Source organism: Octodon degus, unplaced genomic scaffold (assembly GCF_000260255.1).
Source record: "Octodon degus isolate 3935 unplaced genomic scaffold, OctDeg1.0 scaffold00282, whole genome shotgun sequence".
NCBI lineage: Eukaryota > Metazoa > Chordata > Mammalia > Rodentia > Octodontidae > Octodon > Octodon degus.
This window is the reverse complement of record NW_004524858.1, coordinates 1,733,940-1,756,012: the sequence shown is the minus strand read 5'-3', so window position 1 is coordinate 1,756,012 and position 22,073 is coordinate 1,733,940. Positions and strand designations below refer to the sequence as shown.

At 50.3% G+C, this 22,073-nt stretch overlaps 2 protein-coding genes across 2 annotated transcripts in view; one reads left to right on the top strand and one right to left on the bottom strand.

Moving 5' to 3' along the window:
- Positions 1–311: 311 nt before the first annotated feature.
- Positions 312–11,862, bottom strand: LOC101587681 (putative ATP-dependent RNA helicase DDX11-like protein 8). Its single transcript, XM_023707211.1, has 13 exons — positions 11,719–11,862; positions 8,429–8,659; positions 8,097–8,183; positions 7,669–7,826; positions 6,362–6,404; positions 5,773–5,958; positions 5,512–5,599; positions 3,964–4,031; positions 2,832–2,870; positions 2,571–2,682; positions 2,343–2,474; positions 1,837–1,949; positions 312–332 (listed from the first exon to the last, which is right to left on the bottom strand). Exons 1-13 carry the CDS (start codon positions 11,860–11,862, stop codon positions 312–314), a joined length of 1,422 nt encoding a protein of 473 aa, XP_023562979.1.
- Positions 11,863–16,597: 4,735 nt separating this feature from the next.
- The window catches only part of LOC101587295 (vomeronasal type-2 receptor 116-like), a 38,350-nt gene continuing 32,874 nt past the window's right edge, over positions 16,598–22,073 (top strand). The window contains exons 1-2 of the mRNA XM_023707210.1: positions 16,598–16,822; positions 17,228–17,280. Coding sequence (XP_023562978.1) covers positions 16,598–16,822; positions 17,228–17,280 — 278 coding nt within the window. The remainder of the gene's footprint in view (positions 16,823–17,227; positions 17,281–22,073) is intronic.

The window sequence follows — 22,073 nt, the reverse complement described above, 5'->3', positions numbered from 1 at the left end:
GGGCCCACACAAGAGCTGGGCCTGGGTTCTGACTGGAAAGGGGAGAGCTTTCACCTTTGAACTACATGTGGGGATTCATACTTTAAGACATAATTAGTTGAAAATGGGAAAAAGTAAACAAAACAAACAAAAGGCAAGCAGTTGCCAGTGCACTGTCACACCAGTGCAGCACACAGAGAGCAGCCTGATTTCAGCCGACCCCGACCCCCACTGGGGCAGAACGCGAGGCAAAGCACTGAACCCTCCATGGCAGGGTGCCTGCTAGGAGTAGGGATGTGCTTCGGAAGTATATGGGAAGTACATGGAGAGATTCATGAAACAGTTATGTCAACCTAAAAAGAAACCGGATGTTCACTCAGCAACACTGAATCACACTGGTCTGTACAACTGAACAGAAATTTACTTACTCTTCCATGCTCTGCCCTGAGAGCTGTAACTATGAAGTCAAATCAGTCAGTTCTTTGATTCTGATTCAGAAACATCAATACCCATTTAGGCTTTGTAAAACGCCTCTCCGGGTGTCCTGCAGCCTGGCTGCGCAGTGATGGCGGGGAGCAGCGGTCGCCCTGGCACCAAGGTCCCCACACTGCCTTTTGCTGAAATGCTGCTCCCTTGTGCACGAAAATGAGGAGGCATCTGGTCCAGTCCACAGGACCTGGGTTGGCATGGGCACCTCATGCCAACTTTGAGAAAATCTGACCAGCAAAACAATGACTATAGAGAACTTTGAGGCGCAGGGTGAATAAAAGTCTAGAAATCTCGGCAATAAGAATAAGGAGTGTGACAGTGGTGACCTTCCCAGGCACAGAGGCTGGGGGCGGCTCTCAGGAGCCAGGCAGTTGGCAAGATGCATCTGCCAGGCTGTGCGGCCGGGGAAGGAGCTCTGGGCAGATTCGGCTCTGTTCTCCGTGGGGCTGCTCAGAGAAGGACCTGGGCAGCCCCACAGCGCACAAGAGGACAGGGCCTAGGAGATGTGAACAGTGGGGGAGCACGGGATGCTCGGCTTGGGTCTGCACATCCCCCACAGCCCATGCAGTCCCAGGAGCCTCCTCAGAGGTGCTCAATCCAGAGCAGATGACGGATGCAATGCCTGGAGGAGGCCGGCTGATGATTAAATCGTCTGCTGATTGGCGCAGTGCCCCCCCCCCCCAATCCCAGCACCCGGCACAACACAGGGATGGAAGGAGGCCGCTCTTCTCCCTGCCCTGCTTGCTTCTGCTGCCTCTGCTCACCGTGAACTGGTTCTCTTCTGCGCTGCCCCTCTGCCGAGCCACCCTGCCTTGGAGCCCGTCGATTCCATGCTGAAGACTCTGCCAACTGTGAGTGAAACAAAGCCTTCCCCTCTGTCAGCAAGGACAGACAAGTAACAAGGATGGGGGGCTTATCCCTGCTGAGGAGGAAAGAAACCTGTGCTACTCTGCTCCTGTGTGGACAGGCCAACTGCACTCGTGTGCAGGGGTAATTCCATCCTCACTTTCAAGACACATGCACAGCTGGAAAGCTTAACCACAGAAAGGCCACTGCAGTGACGGGCGACATCGTTCACCTCTGCATGAAACCCTGAGCCGCTTTCCCCTACTGTGCTTCTCCCTGCCGTCTACCACAAAACCTAAATCATCTCTATGATGACAAACTCTGAAGGCTGACACCTCCCTGGCGGGGCAGGAAGGGGAATGGCAGAGGCACCCAGGGGCTGGGACACAGAACGGCTGTGACGCTTTCCACATTCCCACCTAGTGTACAGAGGAACAGACAGAGAGGACACCTAACTGACGCTGCGTCCCTCTGGAGCCACCCTGGCACGTGGGGCTCACGGGGCCGGGCTGGGGTACTTACCGGCTGCATGGTGCCACCTGCAATGACCACTGCCCGGCATTCCTTCACCACCTGGGCGAAGTGCACAGCTGGGTTCAGCAGCAAGAATTTGAGGCTGCTCTGGCTGAGGCTGCCTGAAGGGAGCAGAGACAGGCAGGGGTGAGCCTGGCACAGGGGTGAGTCCCGGCACAGGGGTGAGCCTGGGTGCCCCGAAGGACACGTACTGGCCAGCACAGGGAGCCCGGTCCGCTTTCCTCTGTGATGAGTGCCATGGTTGACAGTGCTGCCGTGTCCCTTACTTGCACACACACACTCACACCCATGCACACATGCACACACACATACACCAGCAGAGTCAGAGCAAAGAGATATGGGTCCAGGTCACACAGCCAGAAAGTGGCTTCTCCCCCTTAGGGCCCCTGCCCACCCTGGCCACTGGGGGCAGCCATGGGTCACCCCACTGCCTAGCTCCTTCCTGCTAAGCCTGCACAGGTGCGTGTGCTGGAGTCCCTGGGGGGGCTCGGTACCTTGGCGGCTCAGGATGACCCTGCCGTCCTGGCTGGCGGTGGTGAGGGCTGCGAGGAAGCCTTCAATGTGCATCAGTGGGGAGGCGGCCCGCACTGCCCCGACCTCGGCCTCCTCCAGGGGGGCAGCGGGTGCTGCACAGTCAGGAGGACAGCAGATGGGCCCTATGTGAGGCTGGGCCCAGCACTGCCCATCCAGCAGCCCAGCTCATCCTCCTCCCTCTGTCTCACCCTCGGTCACCCCAGGCTGCAGGCTCTGCAGGAAGTGCTGGAGCCCAGAGAGCCTCGACTGCTCCCGGGGTGGTGGGAGGACGGCGCCGTAGCGTTCTGTGAAGCCACAGAGCTGGTGGGGAGGACAGAGGTGACAGCAGGACATGGAGACTCCAGATACCTGCAGCCCGTGTCCTCCTCAGCCTGAGGATCAGGGACAGAGACGAGCTGGGGTCCCCCAGGAGGAGGATGAGGCCATGAGGGCTGGGGAAGCGACCGTACCTTCCTGCTGACCTTGCTCTTCTCAAAGTATCGCTGTATCTGCAAAAGTGAGACCGCCGCAAGGTGTCAGCTGCAGCCTGCACGCCCTGGGGCTGGCCCCCCACCCATCCGGCCCATCTCCTCTCCTCCTCTGCTGCCACCCCAGCTCAGCATCACCAAGTGGCTCAGCACAGCCCTACATCGCAGCCTCCTCACACAGTCCTGGGGCTCTGATCCCCCTGACAACAGAGGCTGGCCTTCTGCTCTCCTTTCCAGTGACAGCAGCTGAGCTGGACATTGAGGAACTCAGAGTTGGATTTAAAAGTAAAAACAAAAAGACATCCTAGGAGTAAAGGCAAACAGAGGCGAGGCCTGGGGCTCACTCCTGCTGGGAGAGCACAGGGTGACTGGTGCGGAGCCACGCACAGCTGGGCCAATCCAGCTGCAGGTTCCTTCCTTCAGTGAGGATCCACTGAACTGTGCCTTGCGAACCCAACTAAAAGAAGGGGACAGACAGGAGCTGGCAGGCAGGGCAAAGGCAGGAGGAAGGACAGCCTGCTGGGAAGTGAAGTCACAGCTGAGGGAGGACCGAGCTGGGACTGGGGCTGGGGCAGCCGGGAGCTGGGGACCGTGTCACGTGGGACTCCAGGGGAGAAAGGAGCACAGGTGACTGTGCAGCAGTGAGCGACAAGGCTAAGTCGGCAAAACCTGTCTGCAGGAGGAAGGCAGTAGTAAAGGGCAGGGCAGGGTGCCACCCGGGGCAGCAAGTAAAGGGCTGCATGTCCCTCAGCCTGCACTCAGGGCACTGTCACATGGCTCCAGGGTCCAAGGCTGTGACAGGTCCCGAGCCTCCAGGGCGAGATGGAGGAGGGAGTGGAGGACAGCGGTGTCCATGTATCCCTGAAAAGGCTCCTCTTCCCACCAAGCCAGCGGAACCTGGCCCCAGAGCCAAGGCTGCCTCATTCCCATGCACACCACTGGGAGGTCCAGGAATTTCCTGTGCCTGTGCTTTGGGTCCTCAGACCTGACTGCTGGATGTCAGGGACTTTGCTTTTCCTTCCTTCTTAAGCAGTCTTAAGCAGTGGCTGCCCAGGGCTGGCACTAAGAAGGACACACGATGCTCCTTGAGGTAAAGAAAGGGCGGCACTTCTACCTTAAACAGGTTGATGCTGTCCACCTGGCTCTGGAAGAGGAATTCGTTGATGGTCTTCAGCTCCGTACCTGAAAGCAGAAGACAGAAGTGCCTTAGGTACTGGCCCCAATCCTGGCTGGGCTCTGGTGACAGAGCAGCCCAGGCTCTCTGGGCCACTGCACAGCCCCATCACCTATCTGAGGGAGGCTCTGTGTATTGGAGTTCTGCTTGATGAGGGCTGGGGACACAGATGTTTCCCATGAGTGGACCTCAGGGGTGTCATCAGCTCATGCAGATGATGTGTCATCTGGTGCTACCTTATGTCTTCCATAACCGCCCGAAAATCCATCCCCAAGCTAGAGACTCAGCTCCGCAAAGGCCCAGAAATTAACATGCTCTGTCCTTCTAGGAGAGGGGCAGGGCTGCCCTCCATTATTTGCTTTTTTTTTTTTAAACCTCTGCAATTAGTTTATTAGTATCATCCAGGACTCAGATGTTCAGTATTCCTCCTGAAATTACATAAACAAATGCAAATGGAAAGAATCCAAGTTAAAATTATATAACAAAACAGCACTCCATCACAAAAGCATGTAAAATCACAAGAACCCTATTTTAAAACACTGGCACTTTAAGAGTGATAATCTCAAAGCCCACAAAATAGCCAAATTTTTCCTTAAACTGCTAAGCAGACAAACATGACTCAATAGTTTTGTAGAGGAAAACTCAAATAAATTGGGTAACCCATACTTAAGATGTGAAACTTTTCTTCTAAATGGGAGACCTTAATACAGAAAATCTATCCTTTTCTAATTTGTGGCCTAACTTTAAAACTTTTATGAGTCAAGTTTCCTGAGCAGCCCATATTTAGATAAATGGGTAAAGGCATAAACACCAACACTTTCGCTGCCTTCACTGTGAATGCTAACCAAAAATTGTAGTCCTGTATTTTAAGCTCATGCTTTTGGGGATATATTCCTGGGCCTCCTTTAATGTGGGAACTGCACAATATAACTGCCATTACATGGTAATGGGAGTTAAGAGTCCTCATGTAAAGATCAGAATGTTATTTTTTTCTATCAGTCCTTCAAGGACAGACTTTCAGATTGCTTGATTCTAATAACCTCATGCTATCTATGAAGAAAACTAATTACATCACAAGACTGCATCTTGTACAGCAATTAACCACTAAGAAGAATATACGCAGTATATTATTTGTTGAAACTGTACTTTCGATTTGATTTGAAACTGTCTCATTGCTATATGTTTATCAATAAAACTTTGAAAAGAAAAAAAAACTAATTAAAAGGGCTATGTGAACTTTATCAATAAGTGAGAGTTTGGAGTTTTATGGATGAAAATGTTCTCAATTTGACTTTTATTACCCCATCGCGGTATGCAGGGCGTGTAGACAGAAGCTTGGCATCCACTAACTATATGAAAAGATAAATCTATTATTTGCTTTTGGACCTTGGGTTCTTACACTCCTGTGCCCCCGGTCTGAGCCCACTGCACTGTCCTGTGCCTTCCTGTCCCCACCCCAGCACGGCCACACTCGGTCATGGCGCCTACCATACTGGTGTCTCTGCATCTCCACACAGCGGTCGTTGATCAGCTGCACAGAGCCCAGGCTCCTCACCTCTTCATTCACACACAGGGTCTAAAGCCAAGAGGATGAGGTGAAGGAGTGGTGTGGTGAGGGACTCTCTCGGCCCAAGGAATGGCAGGCAGGGCATGGCCATGTGCCAATAGCGCAGCACCTCAGCAGCACCCCATGCTGGGACCAGAAGACACGGGCGCGGGGCACCGGGCTGGGCACCTGATGCTGCTCACCTGCCGGGAAGCGAGGGTCACCAGCCAGGTCTCCTTGCCAAAGGGGCTCTTCCGAACTTCTTGCACAAACTGGGCCAGCTGGTAATGCGTCTGGCTGCAGTAGTAAATCTGCTCAGAGCACAGGAAGGGAAAGTCAAAGGGGGACACGGACGGCCCCAAATGCTCTGTGAACAGAGGCCTGAGAGCCTGCAGGAACAGGGAGGTGGCTGCAAAGGCAGGTGCCAAGCGAGACAGCACCACCCCACAGCACATGGCGCTGGGGAGGCCACCCATGCGTCTGCAGCCAGGCCGAGCCTGAGCCGGCTGTGGCCTCTGGCAGGGTGTGGGTCTAGGGCGGGCAGGCAGTGTCCCCACTGCTGCCCAGTCCTGTGGCTGAGTCCCTGCATCTTAGGGACAGTGTAGAGGGAGGGCTGCTCCCAAAGGGTGGAGGATGCAACGGACACTCCCACCCCTCCAGCATTTCAGAATGAAGATAGGAAGAGGAAACCAGTGTGCGCATGTGTGTATGTGCACATGAGTGTGTACATGCATGTCTATGTGTGTATGCATGTGTGGAGGGCAGCCCCACACAGCAGCCTGGGTGTCTTGCCTTCATGACGTGTTCCTCCTCCAGGTCTTCCTCCTCATCTACCCTGAGACGGAACACAGGAAAGTCTTCCCTCAGCACACTCAGCTCACTGAGGGCTGGCAAGTGACCAGAGGAACAAGCCCCAGGCCCTTGCCAAGGGACCTCTACTCCCAGACAGATAGCTGGTGGAGAGCTCGGCAGAGGGATGGCAGAGCCTCTCCCAGCAGCGAGGCTCCCCACAGCCACCAGGCCCATGGCCCAGGCCCCCTGAACTCCGTGGCCCCGCCTCCCTTGCTGCCTGGGTCTGTGCCACCCAGAGAACTTGGGCAGGAAAGGGAAGGGGAAGGAGCCCCGGGTCCCCAAGCCCAAGTCACAACCCAGGAGTCTGCACTCAAAACAAAAACAATTAAGAAAGGCCTGGGATGTAGCCCCGCGTGACAGGCACTGAAGCCAGGCGCCCCAGGTGGGAGGCTCTGGCCCTTGCAGTAGCCAAAGGCCCCATGAGTGAGGAAGACGGAACAACAGATTCAAACATGACAGTCTCCAGGGAAATGCAGCAGGGCACTTGTGATGGCTTAAAACCAGACTCTTAGCATAAGTACTGCCATAATAAACTTTCTGTGACCCCAGAGTTGCAAAAACCAGCCTACATGCAAATCAAGTAACCCTAAGGAGAAAATACACCCTGAGAAAGCAGTGACCTTAAGCAATAGCAGGAAGAAAAAGCCAGATGAAAAGGGAAAAAATAGCCAAATGTACAACAAAAACCTGTTTGACAAGCAGGACATATTACATATTTCTTTGCGTTTTTCCCTCTCTTGTTATATATTCTTCATGTTCTCTGCTTGAGGCTGCTCGCTTGGACTCTGAAACAGGGGTCTGTGTTGATGGTCGCTGAGCTCAGCTAATAAAACACTTTCAAATCTTAATTGGCTACATGGATTCCTGTACTGATTGCAGACCCACAGCAGCTCCAACCTTGGGCTGTGACAGCGAATGCCAGGCCTAGCAGAACACTGAGACATTTGTCAGGGATACAGTGGGAAGACAGCTCAAGGTCCCAGCAAGGGAAGGCCCAGCCTGGAGACAGGAGAGGCACATGCCCGGGTACTGGAGGAATTCAGTAGGAAAGGAAGCTCTCGGGAGTCCTTCAGGGACCCTGGCCAGGCGCCGCTTAGGGAGCTACCTCCCGTTCTGCTCTGGTGCCTCTGGGAGGAGGAAGAGGACCAGAACCAGGAGCAGGGAGGCCTTGAGAGTTGGGGTCACCATGCCACAGGCGTTCCCCCTTTGGGAGCAGGAATGCAGGATGACGGGCAGCGCTGTCTCACCTGCTGGCTGCCCTCCTCTCCTCATCACTCACGTACTCTGCCAGCACCAGCTCCTCCTCCCCGGGATCCAGCTGCTCCAGCTGCTCCGTCCCGGGCCCCTCAGCCAGCACTTCCCGGCTGAGACGGAGGAGGGCCTTGGTCTCCTCTTCTTCCTGCCTCTGAACAGCAGGACCAGAGCAGAAGCCTAGCACAGAGGCCCTGGTCCGCGACAGCCTGGGCCTCAGCCTGGTTGTCACCAAAGATAGCCCCACGTGGCCATGGATGCAGCCTTGCTGCTCTCGGGGGAGGAGCCCAGTTCCAGGCTCTGCATCTCCACCCATCAGGGGCCAAGCTGGGGAAGAAGACTTGGCCCTCGAGGACACAGTGCAGCCTGAGGCCAGGCCACCCAGCAAGTGTCCTCAGTGACAAGGCAGGATGAGGGCACCCACCCGGCGCCGGGCTGTGTGCTTGAGCTGCGCACTGTGGCGTGTCTGCTGCAGTCGCTCCTCTCGCTTCCTCCTCCTGAGCTGCTCCTCCTGGGGGGACAAGGTCCTGAGGAGATGCCTGTGGGACCCTGCCGGCCTCTAGAACACGGGGCTGCGGCAGGCCCCTGGGACAATGGAGTTCAGCAAGTCAGCTGGCTGCATGGGGCGGAAGTCTGCACCGGCCCAGGCCAAGGCCTGCTCAGCTAGCCCTTCCCTGTCCTGAGGGAGCCACCTGTGCAGGGGGTGGTGACTGGGGACAGGGGACCTCGGCTCACAAGGACGCCACCCAGACTCACCCTCACACGCTCAGCCAGGTCCCTTTCCTCCTTCCTCTGTACAAACTGGGTGACCCAGTCTGGCTCTCCTCCTGGGCTGGAGGTGCTGGGGGCCGCAGGGCGCGGGTCCTGCCCCTCAGGCACCGGGCCGGCTCCAGGTTCAAGGAGACAGCGCGCCTCTTCCTGCTGTTTCCTCTGCTCAAAGTCTCGGAGCCAGGTCAGGGCCCCACAGATGAGACTCAAAGACTTTCCCTGTGGGAAGACATGGCTTGGGACACAGGCGCAGCGCCAGCCTCACCTGCCTGTGGGCTCCCTGGGGCCCTGTTCGCTCCGGCCAGTGCTCCGCCCCAGGGAGTATTTCTTCCACTTCTGAAGCAGGGTCTTGGCCCTTCACTTGCCCCTTGACCCACCCCTCCAGCCTTCCGAGCGGTGCAATGACAGGGCGTTCCCCATTTCAGGAGGGGCTTCAAAGCTCTGGCTTTAAAAATTAGGTGGTACCTAATGCTGCTATGGGGACGTTCCTGCCCATCTCCATGCGACCTTATTTGGAGACAGGATCACGTAGATAGCGAACCTGAGACTGGAGGAGCCTGATCCTTCCTAAGGACACTGTCCTCAGGGAAAGGGGGAGTCAGGATGCAGCCACAGAGGGTGAAGAGGGTCCCTAAAGAAGGGAGAGGGACCAGGACACACCCTTCCCTTGCAGCCTCCAGTAGGGCTGCCCTGCTGCCCCCTGGTGTGCAAGACAATGGGTTCCTGCCAAGCAGTGCCTCAGGGGAGCCTGTGCTCCAGAGCCCAGAGGGGCCACACAGAGGTCCACACAATCTGCCATGCTCCAGGCCCACCTGGCTGGCTCAGGCCTCCCCTTCTGTCTGGGGACAGACAGGCTGTCATTTCAGAGTATCTCAGAGCATCTGGACGGTTTCCAAGCCTGCTCCAAGCTGAATGCACCATGGGGAGACAGTGCTCTGTGTGCACCAGAGAGAAGGCGCAGGTTAGCGGCTAGGGCTCCGGACCCCACCACCAGGCTGCCTGGGTTCCTCCTGGCTCCCGCTCACCAGCTCCGGGGCTCAGGGTGACCTTGTCACGTGTGCTGCCACACATGTATGTGGGAAGGGGTGAAGGAGAGTCACATCCGCTTTTGGGGCAAGCAATGAAATGAGTTAATTAGATAAGATCCTGGAGGCATTTGCCTCCAGTGGGATCCGAAGAACATCGGTACACAGCAGGGAGGTGGCTTGGGCTGGCTGTGTCCATACGCACATAAAATAACCCTAAGATCATCATTCTCTGGAGATGCAGAAGCAAGCTACCAGCTTCTGGGAGACCCTGAAAGACCTGGAGCAAGCTGCGGCCCAGGGGCCAGACCACGTGGCTTCAGAAGAGCCTCACACCCATTTCACTCAGCTTCTGAGACTCAATGGCAGCATCCAGGACAGCATGAGCAGCAGAGTAGGGCAGCCCAGTGAGCGGCTGATGCCACAGATCGATCACACACAGGCTAAGGCAAGGCCAGGCCTGAGAACAAAGACCGCCCAGGTGAGCCCCGTGACCAGGCTGCTCCAGCTCCGAGGACAAGGAGCGCCCCAGCAAGCCAAGCAGACAGGCTGCTGGGCAGCAGGGTGTCACATGACATCGACCTGCCCAGGATATAAACACGCAGTAACCACTGAGCTGTCCCTTTTCTCCCATGTGGAGAGGGGGCTCCGACTGGCCTCAGCTTTGTTTCCTAACTCTTGTCTTTATATCTTCACCCTCCACTGGACTTCACCCTGAAAAGGTCTAGAGCTGCACTGGTCAGGGATGGTCAGAGACCATATCCACTGCCACACCACTATAACAACGACCCACGCAGGGACAGACAACTGCTCAGTGTCCTCCCTCTAACTGCAAGCCAACTGAGGAAGTCCTGGAGCTCCGGGTCCAAGCTACCCTTGGGTCCGCTCTAACACAGACAAAAGGGCCAAGGGAGGCCCACACAGTTCCAGCCAGCAAAAAGACCACAAAAATCACAGACAGAGCGCACGAGTAGTGTAGTGCAGTGACACAACGCATGTCTAGGATGCGTGAGGCCCTGGGATCCTCCCCAGCACTGCAAAGAAGGACAGAAAAGAAACAAGTTGGGGAGGACCTTGCTGAAAGGCTGTGTGGTGAAATGCTGGGATGGGGAAGGAGCACTTGCCTCACCAGGGGAAGGCAGGACCTTCCTGATCCCTAGTACCAAAAAGGAAATGAAACAGAGCTCCAAATGCTCCAAGCCTCAGAACAGACCTCACTGATCTCGCCCAGAGCACCCAGATGAGGGAGGGCATCTCAGGCGGCACCACCCCAGCCAATTCCCAGGCCCGGGTGGCAGGGAAATTCATTCACCTTCCCAATACCTCCTGGTGCAGAGGGCTCAGGCTTGAGGCGGGGGTGCGCAGGTGCAGGACACCCTGGAACGTGCCCAGGGGAAGTGTGTAACGGGTCCTGGGAGGAAGCACACACTGCGGTGAAGTCTAGGGAGCGGCACTCCAAGAGCTACAGCGCCACATAGGGCACACTGGAGAGCAAGTTAGAACGCCCACTCCAGTGCTGGAATCACAGAAGGCCTGGCAAGTGCCTTGCAGGGAAACCAGGCATCTCGGGCGGTTGTGGGAGGAAGGGTGCATCAGAAGCAGGCTGGTGAACAGAATGCCACTCAGGGTGCGACAGGGCACAGGATGCCTTGGAGGTGTGATTTAGAAGGCTCCAGACCACAAAGAGGAACTGTGTCACAGGGGCGGGTTTCCTCAGGGATGGTCACAGGAGATGAGGTCACAGAACAGCATGTAAGGGCTAGGGAGTGTGCGGGAGGGAGCAGGGCATGGGGATGGAAAGGCAGAAGGCAGGCAGAAGGACAAGCAGGCAAGGCTGGACCAACACTGCTCTGCCCGCTCCTGCCACAGCCCCCTAACGCTGCACAGAAGCTGAGAGATTCACAGTCACAAAACCGAAAACGCAGGAGCAAAAATAGCCAGCTCACAAAGAGGAGAGAGACTGAGAACTGGACCTGAGTCCACACAGCAAGGACTGAAGACCAAGGGCCTCACGGGTTCCCAGGTGACGCTCACGAGACTGCAAACCAGGAAGGGTCGCAGCCAGCACTGAGGGCACAGGGGCAAGCAGCAATTCTTCTTGACAGAGACTTGCTGCGGGAGCAGAGTCAGGCGCTCAGAAAGGTAAGCCTCGGGACCTCGAGGCCTGACTCCCAGCCACGGGAATCTGCAGAGGCGAGGCCAGGCTAGGCCTCTTCACACTTGCGGCCATCGCCCCGTGGCATGCAGACTTACCCTGCCAGTGGGACTCTTGAATATCCCAATCTTTCCAGCCTCCAACACCTGGTACAGCTCAGCCATGAAGTCCTTCTGGATGGAGTAGGGCGGGAAGGGAAAGGGGAAACGGACACCACCGTCTTCCTGGGTTTTGTCAGCCATGGCTTGAGAGGAAAGAAAAAGATATGCCTGTTACTTCTGTGACAAGCAGTGTACACGTGCCTCCTGCGGCCCCACGCATGTGCTGGGTGGCACATGTTGCGGCCAAGGGGGCCACGTTCTTTCCGTTTGCTGTATACCTGCCTGAGTCCACAGTCAGGCATCTCACCCACAGCCTTCAATCAGCAGCGGCGGCAGCAGAAGGAGCCCAAGAAGGCCGCCACCCTCAACTCCCCGAAGCTCAGCCCTAGCCAGATGCTCTTCTGACACCTGTCTGTGGTGAGCAGCAGAGAAACAGCCTCTTCGACAGCTGGAATCTGGATGATGGAATATAGCGGCATGAGGAAGAGCAAGAGGAGGAAGAGGAGCTTGAGGAAGAAGAGGGGGAGGAAGAAAAGGAAGAGGGGGAGGACGAGGAGGAGGAGGGTCTGCAGGACTCAGAGAGGCCCTGAAATGAGAACGAGAGGCCCAGGGAGAGCGACGAGGAGGGCAATGCACAACAGGCAGGCGCAGCAGGGCTTGCTCCTGGACACTCGCTCAGGGCAGGGCGCACCGGACCCGCAGAGGCACAGCGACTTCTGGCGGTCCCCGAGGCCTCCGCAGGGAAGCACACCGGTGGAGCAGGCAGTGGACGCTGTGGACTAGGGGCTGGTGAGTTACTCAGGCTCAGAGGCCCCCAGGAGCAGGTAACTGGCCAGGAGACCACCTGGAGAGGGCCAGCAGAGGTCCGCGCTCAGAATGCCTGCTGGGCCGGCTCCCTCTAGTGGCCGCAAGCTTTAGAGGAACGTTCACCCGAGCACCAGCGGGCTGCAACTTTGTCTTCTTCTTTTCTTTTTTTCTTTCTTTTTGGATTGTTTTTATACCAGAACATGTACCTAGCAACTTTCTTTTCTTCTGTATCTCTTTCTCCTTTCTTGCCCGCCCGTTCCTTCCATCTTCTGCACCTGTTCCCAAAGCCTGCATAATCTTTTGTCCTCCAGCCTTGCTTCCAATCCCTTTTCTGCCTTTTCTCTGATTCCCTTGAACCCATTTTAATTTTCTTGTCTGAAGGTAAAACTGCCACACTGAGGCAACTTTTATGGTGCACAGTTTTCTGGTGTAGTTTTGATTTGCTTTGTAACTACAAATCCGGTTCGTATGGTTTAAGGTGGCAATTTAATAGTTACCAAGGCTGTCATTTGCTGGGGAGTGTTGGATGCTGTTGCTCTTACTCACTGTGCTACTTGGGCCAAGGCGACATAACTGGTCTAATCAGTTGCGCTTCCTCATAGGAGAAGACTGAGACCGCCTGAGGACCATAAATAGTACCACAGGCCAGTGCCGGAGAACCAGGAGCAGTAGGCCACCCGGGCAGCAACTCGTCACCCCAATAATTTAAGCCGCAGGATCTTACAACAGACCAAAACCCCAAGCCAGCTACAACTGGAAGACATCTCGGAAAAGTACTCGTTTCCTAAGGGTTCCAGATACTAGCAATGAAGATATCTGCCATGAATAATTTATAAGCATCAAGGCAGGAATTACATGAAGTAAAAGATAGAAAATGGGAAGACAAGGAAGGCAGATGCAAGCCCAGATCAGCAGCTCCCCAAAGGCGACCCCAGGGGGCAGTGCGATGGAGTGAGGTGAAAGCGACCCTCTTGGACTGTGCAGTGATATCAGGGCGAGCATCAAAGCAAGTGAATGCAGCTTCAGATAAAAATCAAACTGGAAATAATTTCTCAGACAACTTGAGATGCTGGGCACAATGAAGAGCATGATTAGTACTCTAGAGAAGATAAACATAAAAAATAGTGGAGCTGGGCCAGGGAGATGGCTCAGTGGAATAAGTGCTTCCCTGGCAAGTGTAAGGGCTTGAGTTCAATCCCCAGTTCTGGAAAAAAAAAAAACACAGAGGAGCTCAGGCAAGTGCCAGCACCTCAGAGGCCCAGGCAAGAGAATCGCCAACAGTTCAAGGCCAGGCTGGGCTACAGTAGTGAGTTCAAGGTCAGTAAACGCTACAGAGAAAAACCCTGTCTGATAAAATTAAAAACAAACAAAACCTACACCGAGGTATGGAACAGTCAAAATTCCAGAAATTCAACACAAGAATAGACTAAAAGCTGTTAAAGAAAAACAAATCACCTATTAAAGAAGGCCATCAGATCTACAGCAGACTTTTCAATGCAAACCCTTAAGTCAAGGAGAACCTGGAGTAAAGTATTTCAGATTCCAAAAGAAAACACAAAACTCTTTCAGAGTTAACGGAGAGATAGGATACTTCCATGACAAAGCACAAGTGAGGAAATCAATGACCACCAAACTAGCTCTACAAAACATTCGGAAACATACTTTAGAAAGAGACAATGAAGACTACAATTCCAAGTGCCAAGATCCTAATAAAGGACCATTGAGATAGCTCAGCGGACTAAGTATCTGCTTAGGCAAGCGAAGGGACAGGTATTGATCCCAGGTGCGGTACTGGCCCTGACCCCCGGCTTGCTGAGCCAGCCACAGAGACGGGGCGTGGTTGTGCCCACCAGTAATCCCAGTGCACGGGAGGCTGAAACCAGGAGGATCACTATGAGTCAGATCTGGGTAGTGAGACCCTGTGCACCCTGTACTACATACATCAAAAAAAAAGCAATTCACAGACTGAAATTAAAAACATGGAAACAATATTTCATGTAACAGGAACCCAGAAGAAAGCATGAGTAGCTATCCTATTTGCAGACAAAGTGAACTTCAAGCCAGGACTGTTCAAACGAGATAAAGAAAATCACTACAAACCTGAAGAGGAAGAGCTAACAATCATAAATATGCAAGCACCAAATACCAGTGCATCGAAATGTATTAAAAAATATGAATGGACATGCAAACAAACAAACAAACAAACTACAAAGGGGCTGGAGAGATTGCTCAGCAGGATAAGTGCTTCCCTGGCAAGTGCAAGGGCCTGAGTTCAATCCCCAGTTCCGCCCAAAAATAAATAAATAAATAAATAAATAAATAAAAATAAAAAATATGAATGGACATGAAAAAAAATCATATTGTATGGGGGACTTCAATACCTCACTATCAAAAATAGATCAACTAGACAAGACATCAACAAAGAACTGTCAGTTCTGACCCAAACTGTAAACAAATAAACTTAGTAGATGTTGACAAGTGCTCCACCCCACGACATCAGACACACTCTCAGCAGTGCATGGGATGTTTACAGACCAAAACAGATCTTATTCTAGCCCACAGAATGTGCTTAAGTAAATGCACAGGCACTGAAATTGCTTCGTGCATATTTGCAGACAATAAGATCCAAATTCCAAAGCCCTTTCATGATAAAAACCCTGCAGAAGGTTGGAATAGACAATCTTTATGTCCATCTGATAAAAGCCATCTATGACAAATCAAAGCCAACATCACATTAAACATCAAAACCTGGAAGCTTTCATCTAAACTCAGGAACAGGGGCTGGGGAGATGGCTCAGTAGAATAAGTGCTTCCCTGGCAAGCACAAGGGTCAGTGTTCAATCCCTGGTTCCGCCAAAAAAAGAAAAAAGTAAAAATAAAAAAAGATAAACTCAGGAACAAGACAAAAATGTCCACTGTTACCACAACTGCTCAATACAGCTGTGGAAACATCCACCTGAATAATTAGATGAGAGATAAATAAAAGGAATTGGTACAAAAACAAGTTACATTACATTATTTGTGCATGACATGATAGTCTACGTAGATAACACCAAAACGTTCAGCAAAAGACTACTAGGTTTACTAAATGAATTCAGTAGCATAGCCGGATACAAAACTCATAGCATTCCTGTATAAAAATTAATAACTAACTCACTAAGAGAGAAGTGAGAGAAACAACACCTTTCACAGTAACATCCAAAAACAACATACTTAGAATTAACTGAAGTAAAGGAACTTTGTGTATTATTCAGAACAAGCTACCTGCTCTGAAAACTCCACTGCTTCAGGTTGTAAGTGCTGCCTGCGCCACCTCTGTGCACCTCAAACACTGGAGTTGATGGGAAATGTAGATGTCATTTTCAGCTTTGCTCCTTTGCTTTGGGGTGAGAGGAAAAGAGAAATCTGTCACAGGCTCATGGGCTCATGACAACCTAAACTGGTGTAATTCAAGGTTGTAGGAGTAGAAGTGGATTCTGCAAGTGGGTTAAATCCTGGCATGAAGACACTTGGGAGAATGAAGCAGTGGGAAGCAGGCTACGTTACACAACTCCACACAAGCATTACTTCTGCAGGGAAGCACAGTCACTAGTCTCGGTTCCTGGCTGCAGGTCGGCCATGTGTACCTGAGCACTGGAGAGCACGTGTGCCTGCTTCAGCACATGTGACCGGTACACAGAGAACACAGGTCTACCAGGAAAGTTCTGTGGCTCCGACTCTTGGTCATGGGCCTGTCAGGTGCTAGCTCCTAATCTTCCACTTTGGAAGGAACACAACCCAAAGCTTCTGGCCTGAGCTTGAGGCTTTTCTGACTACTTCAAGAAAAGCCTAATACTAAGTCCTCTAGTATAACCCACTAGCAGCACTGTAAAGGTATCTGTACCAGGAGCTTACTGACAAAGACTTAGCAGCAAATCTCCCCAGAGGAGGTGGTGCCTGGGACGTTGTTAGCAGTGGAACTGGATTAAATCATAGTTGGTCCAGGTGGAGAAAAGGAGGTGCAAGCAGAATTTCTGTCTGGGGGTTTTCTCCATGACAGCAGAACCCAGATGCAGAGCCCAGGGCAACAATGGTGACGAACTTCTCCTGGGACATGGAGCAGGCTCTGGTCACAGGAGACGGAGCATCAGAGTGCCCACCTGAGCGAGATGAACGTCACTCTGAAACACAGAAGCACATTTATTTACCTGGCTCAGACTGCCAGTTTCCCCTGAAGTCAGCCCTAAGCTTTGCTTATCCATCTAAGATGTGGTCTTTGATTGCTGTCTTCCTCGTCCTGCAGCCCCCCGCCTTGGTGCGTGCTCTTGATAATGAAGCCTGCCTTCACCAAAGGAGCACCAGTGTGCGCAGGGATGGGGACGTGGTGATTGGCTGCTTTTTGTCTCTTTATTTGTATATCTACTACACTGGTATAGAGCCTCTCAGAGATTTCTACTTCATGCCGTAAGTGTGTTCGTTTATTTGTTTGCTTCTGGACGTTAGGATGGATAAAGGCTGGGTCTCTATAGATAGATGCATGAACGTCCTGCACTGCGCTGTTCTGTTCTGCCGTCCACATGTGCGCAATAAGCCTGCCTACAAGATTTCCTTGTCTTCTTGTCACACGTTCAATGTGGGGGAGAGTATTCCTTTTATCTGTTTGTGCTCCTGGCCTCTTGTACTCACTTGTGGAACCTGAGAGAGCCCTCACTCTCCACAGCATTCCCCGGCCCATGCCTTTCCTGTGGCTGAGATGCCACTGCATGGCATCAGGTGAGGTGCTTCATCTCCACCAAACCCGTGGATGGAACTGAATCCTAAGTACCTATTGCCAGGTATCCCCTGAGACAATGTGGCACTTGCTGATGTTTCTCTAACTGTGCATAAATGTGCTTACATTCTGACTACTATCTTCTGATATTTCTACCCCTCCTTCTTGGAGAAACTTCTTCCTGTAAATGTTTAGTTACTATTGCAAATAAACTCCGATTCTGGCCACTGTAAGCTGAGCCCCGAATGAAGGATAAATCGTCTGTAAGACTTTTCCCCACAGTGTGCTTCTTGTTCAGTTAGATGAGTGTATCTTTTCTGTATTCAGACTCTATCTTATCAGATCTCATGCCAAACATATAATTAAATAATGGATTTCCCAAGTGACCAAAGAAATCTAGCGAGTCCCCTTGCTTTTGTGAGGAGAGGCGATGTCCGTGGAGCAGGGATTGGCTGAGTCCTACAGAAGATGCAGTGCACAGTGGTCCTGTGGCAGCTGCCTGTCAGAAGGGTTAAAGCTAAATAACAAAAGATCTTCCTGGTCATAGCACAGTGCAGTTGCCTCGCTGCAGAGATTACGCGTCAGGTCGTTTCGTGGAAACATGATCTGAGCAGAAACTCAGTGTGAGCCCGGCCAGCTCCCGGGGAGTTTCTTACCTGTCTAAAAGATGCAGATTCTTAACCCCGCAGGTACCTTGCCAGGCTCTTGGGGCTTCAGACTCCCTGATTCAGGTCATGCAGAAAGTTGGGACGCTGTCCCTTTTGTGTCAACTGACCCTTAACGGGCCTCATGGCTGGGAGGGCTTTGGGATCCCATCTGTGGAGAGGACGTGCTGCCCAGGCCCTGTAAGCCACGTGACGAGGCTCCACAGCACTGGAATCGGAATGGCAGGCATGGAAGCTCTTCTGGCCGGGCGATGTAACATTTTGCTTCCTCTTTCTTCTGTGTAGTCATGTCCATGTCAGTTACTAACAGTTTACTGAACCTTTTTTAAAAAATAATTTTATTGAGAAACAAATAGCAATGAGACAGTTTCACAACCAATCACTAGCACATTTTCAATAATTAACACACTACATATTGTCTTAGTGGTTATTCATTGTACAAGATGCAGACATGATATCCTGCCCACAAACACTATTAGAACAAACCTCTCTATTCACTGAATTAAGAGAATGGACCTGTATATCTATCCTAACTATTTTGAGTATACTGATACAAAATGGTCGTTCATTTCTATCCCACTTTTTTGATTAATTTTAACAGAGAAGGGCATTCCATTGTCGTTTAAATACTGCAGCTGCATGAATATAGCAAAATATCCCAATATAGTCCAGTAGTCCATAATAGTAGTGGGTTTTCCATAAGACTGAAATGTCCAAAGTTGTTGACTTGAGCCTTTTACAGCTCAGCATATTAATATGGCTTTACTTTTTATACTTCATTTTCATACTTTTCTGCTGGATGGTTAAGACCAAGATAAATCAAGGCCTATATAAAAAGAAATGTAAGTTTTGCATTTGATAAAATCAGTCAAATCCCCTCAGGATTTAACCTGAAACACTGTACTGCAGCTTGTAGATCCTTTGTCAGTGTCAGCCATGTGGATGAGTCACGGCCATTGCTTGACCAATGTGCTCTCTGTGAAAGCCTGAGAGAATGTTTTCTCTCCATGTGATTCTCCTTAGGCACACTACACATCATTGATCATGTTGCTCTGTGGTCTCATAATCTCCTTGATCAGAAAATTTGAGACACAACTGAGTTACGTGATGTTACAGTACAGGTTCTTTTATGTCCTGAGTCTTCACTGACCTTGAAAGGCTAGGGCCAAAATGTTGGCTGTCCTTGCAGCCCTTCTTTTTCTCTAATTTGTGGTCTGGAAATTTAGGTTGTTAACCCTCTTTAAGAGAGGCTTATTATTGTTACCCTACAACATAGGCAGTTGAGCTTAACCTCACTATCTGTCTGGATATCAAGCATCTTAGACATAACACGGAACAGGTATTTTCCATCAGGTATTGATATGTTAAACTTTGAGTCCCTCCAGAATATGAAGAAAAAAGATTAAAAGCATAAAAAAGTCTTAAAAATAAGAATAAGCATTATATATTTTTACACAGAAATTTAGAAATCTAACAATATATGGCCTTGTAGCAGGACAGTCCTCTGACATTTTTTTTTGTCTCTCTTGAATTCATTTATTACCCCTTACTAAACCTTGTTATTGTTTTTACCTTCGTGCTGGAGGCTTTCCTTATTTGTGAGTCCAGGTCCCAACACCAAGGAGCTGTGACTGTGCTTTCTTCAGGGCCACACCCCATCGGGGAGCAGGGACAGCGGAGCAAGGACTTGGGGCCTTGTCCTTCTGCAGATGTGATCTCTACCTGTCTCAGTCTCTTATAAGGACCAGGCGTCTGCTTGTGTGCTTGCTCCTGGATAACTCTCCCATGTTTATGTAGTTTCTGAGGCAGAGCCTTTCTGTTCTGACTATCCTACTGGCAAACTCCAGGGCTCAAGCGCTTCCTCTGCTTGAGCTACTGGTAGCTGGCATTACAGGTGCTCTTCATTGTAGTCTCGATGAATGGTTTTCTCCCATCATTTGCTAAAATGTGTGTTATTAATGTGCTCAGTACAGAAACTCTGATTCTCATAACTGCTTCAGAGTATTTTCTTGTTAGTGACAGATCCGAGCTATTTTTGCATGTTTGACAGAGAGAATGCTGCTCAAAATTTCATAAGTCCTGTGAAAGAGTTAATTGCTCATGTCACGTTTAGAAATGTAGAAGGATTTTATTTGATGAGGACATATTATTAGTACAAAATCCACTGAAATCTGGCTTGGGGAAGTGGATTCTAAATAGTGGATGGCCTAATGGGAGTTTAGGGCTAACCAGGGGATAGAGATCACTGCACGAAATTGTACAGGCCATAATGGGGGAGCCTGGCTGGCCCCCAACCCCAGAGGGTCCCACCAAAGTCGGCCCCCTGTGATCAGAGACCATTTCCGTGTAGTCAGGAGTGAGAGACTGAGCAGATACCAGGATAATCCAATTTCGAGAGTAGCTCAGGTACGCAGGACCCGTTTCTCTTCCTAGGAGGACAGCACACGCTCCCTGCTCTCCCGTTGTCCTCTGCTGTCCCCTCCTATGCTCCGAGGATCAGGCTGCCTTTGCAGTTGGTCTGCTCTAGATAAAGTGAGAATTTCCATTCTGTGAAAATAAAATATTACTTGTTCAAAATAAAAATGTTTACACATAAACAATTTGTCTAATTTATACCAACCTTATATTGCAAAATCTAATTTTATGAATAGAAGGATTTGTTCTAATAGTGTTTGTAAATAGGATATCATGTCCGCATCCTCTACAGCAAATAACCACTAGAAAGAATGTATGCAATGTGTTAATTATTGAAACTGTCCTACCAATTTGGTTTGAAAAAAATAAAAATAATTTTTTTTAAAAAATCTAATTTTAATATTTTAAAAGGTGAAAGATTTATATGATCTGAAAAGAAACAAGAGTATTAATTTTAATATTTAAAAGAATCATATTGCTCAGGTATGCAAATGCAGTGGCCACAATAGTTATACTGGAATCCTTTTTTTCTTTTTCTTTTTTTTTTTTTTTTGGCAGAACCAGAGATTGAACTCAGGTCCTTGCACTTGCCAGGGAAGTGCTTATTCTACTGAGCCATCTCCCCGGCCCTGGAATCATAATAATACTTTGACTTTTCTGCACCTAAATGTTGATACAAAGTAGCATTATTCTGTTTCTCATCATCCTGCTTTCCTTACATAATATTTTCAATGCCTGCTAATTATTAAGCCTGCATAATTTGTATCCTTTCCAACTACTGTATTTCAATTCTTATCCACTGGGCGATGTTCCAAACTTTCTCCTTAACTGCTCCTGTCATTTGAAGATGGCACCGGATGTGTGATACTCAGAGGAACGCTCTCTGATTAGAGCCACAATATATGAAAGCGTAAAATGGCTGTTTGAAGTTATATACTCTCTAAATTACCATATGCATATTATCAAACTACATACTGAACCAAAATAATGGGCATTTCCAACCAACCGCTCAGGACAGTAACACTTCCTTAACTTTTGCAGTGACTGCCTGACCTAAGCTGAGGTTAACCAAGTGGCATCGTGCTGACATACGGGCATATCATTTATGGACATTAGCATTGGGCCTATTGAATGCAATACCTCAAGAATATTTTACTCAATGACTTATTTAATTTGTCAGCTTGCAAAAAGCCTTCCAATTTGTTGAAAATGTTTTGCATATTACAGAAAAATATTTTTTGACCAAGTATTTTAAAAATGACTGACTAGGTTTTGCTTGTTTAAATATTTTACCATAAGCCATGCTTATCCAGAAATAGAAAGGCCTAGAGAGACAGCTCAGTAGAAAAGCACTTGCCAGAAGCACGAGGTCCTGAGCTTTAGTCCTGGCATCGCGAAAAAAAGAAACACCTATGAGCATCTAGGTTGAAGAAAGATAGCCAACATTGGCCCATTGCTTTTTCAAACTTGTAATGCATCTCATAGTGTTAACGTGTGTACAGTACTGAAAATACATTTGTGTTCTTGATTACTTTTACATTTAAAAATACATAGTACTTCTGGAGCATATTTTATGATAAATTTGTGTTCTCACTTAATTTGTTTTCACAATTATATACTTTTCTTTTTTTTTTCTTTTCAAAGTTTTATTGATAAACATATAGCAATGAGACAGTTTCAAATCAAATCGAAAGTACAGTTTCAACAAATAATAC

Bases quoted from the DNA above. Each gene is read 5' to 3' on its own strand.
- LOC101587681 (XM_023707211.1), bottom strand. From the start codon at position 11,862: ATGGCTGACAAAACCCAGGAAGACGGTGGTGTCCGTTTCCCCTTTCCC. The intron at 5,959-6,361 runs GCAAGACACCCA...CTGTTCCTGCAG, and splicing joins AGGAGGAACACGTCATGAAG to GCTCTCAGGCCTCTGTTCAC. The intron at 333-1,836 runs GTAAGTACCCCA...GTTTCTTTTTAG, and splicing joins CAGGTGGCACCATGCAGCCG to GTTGACATAACTGTTTCATG.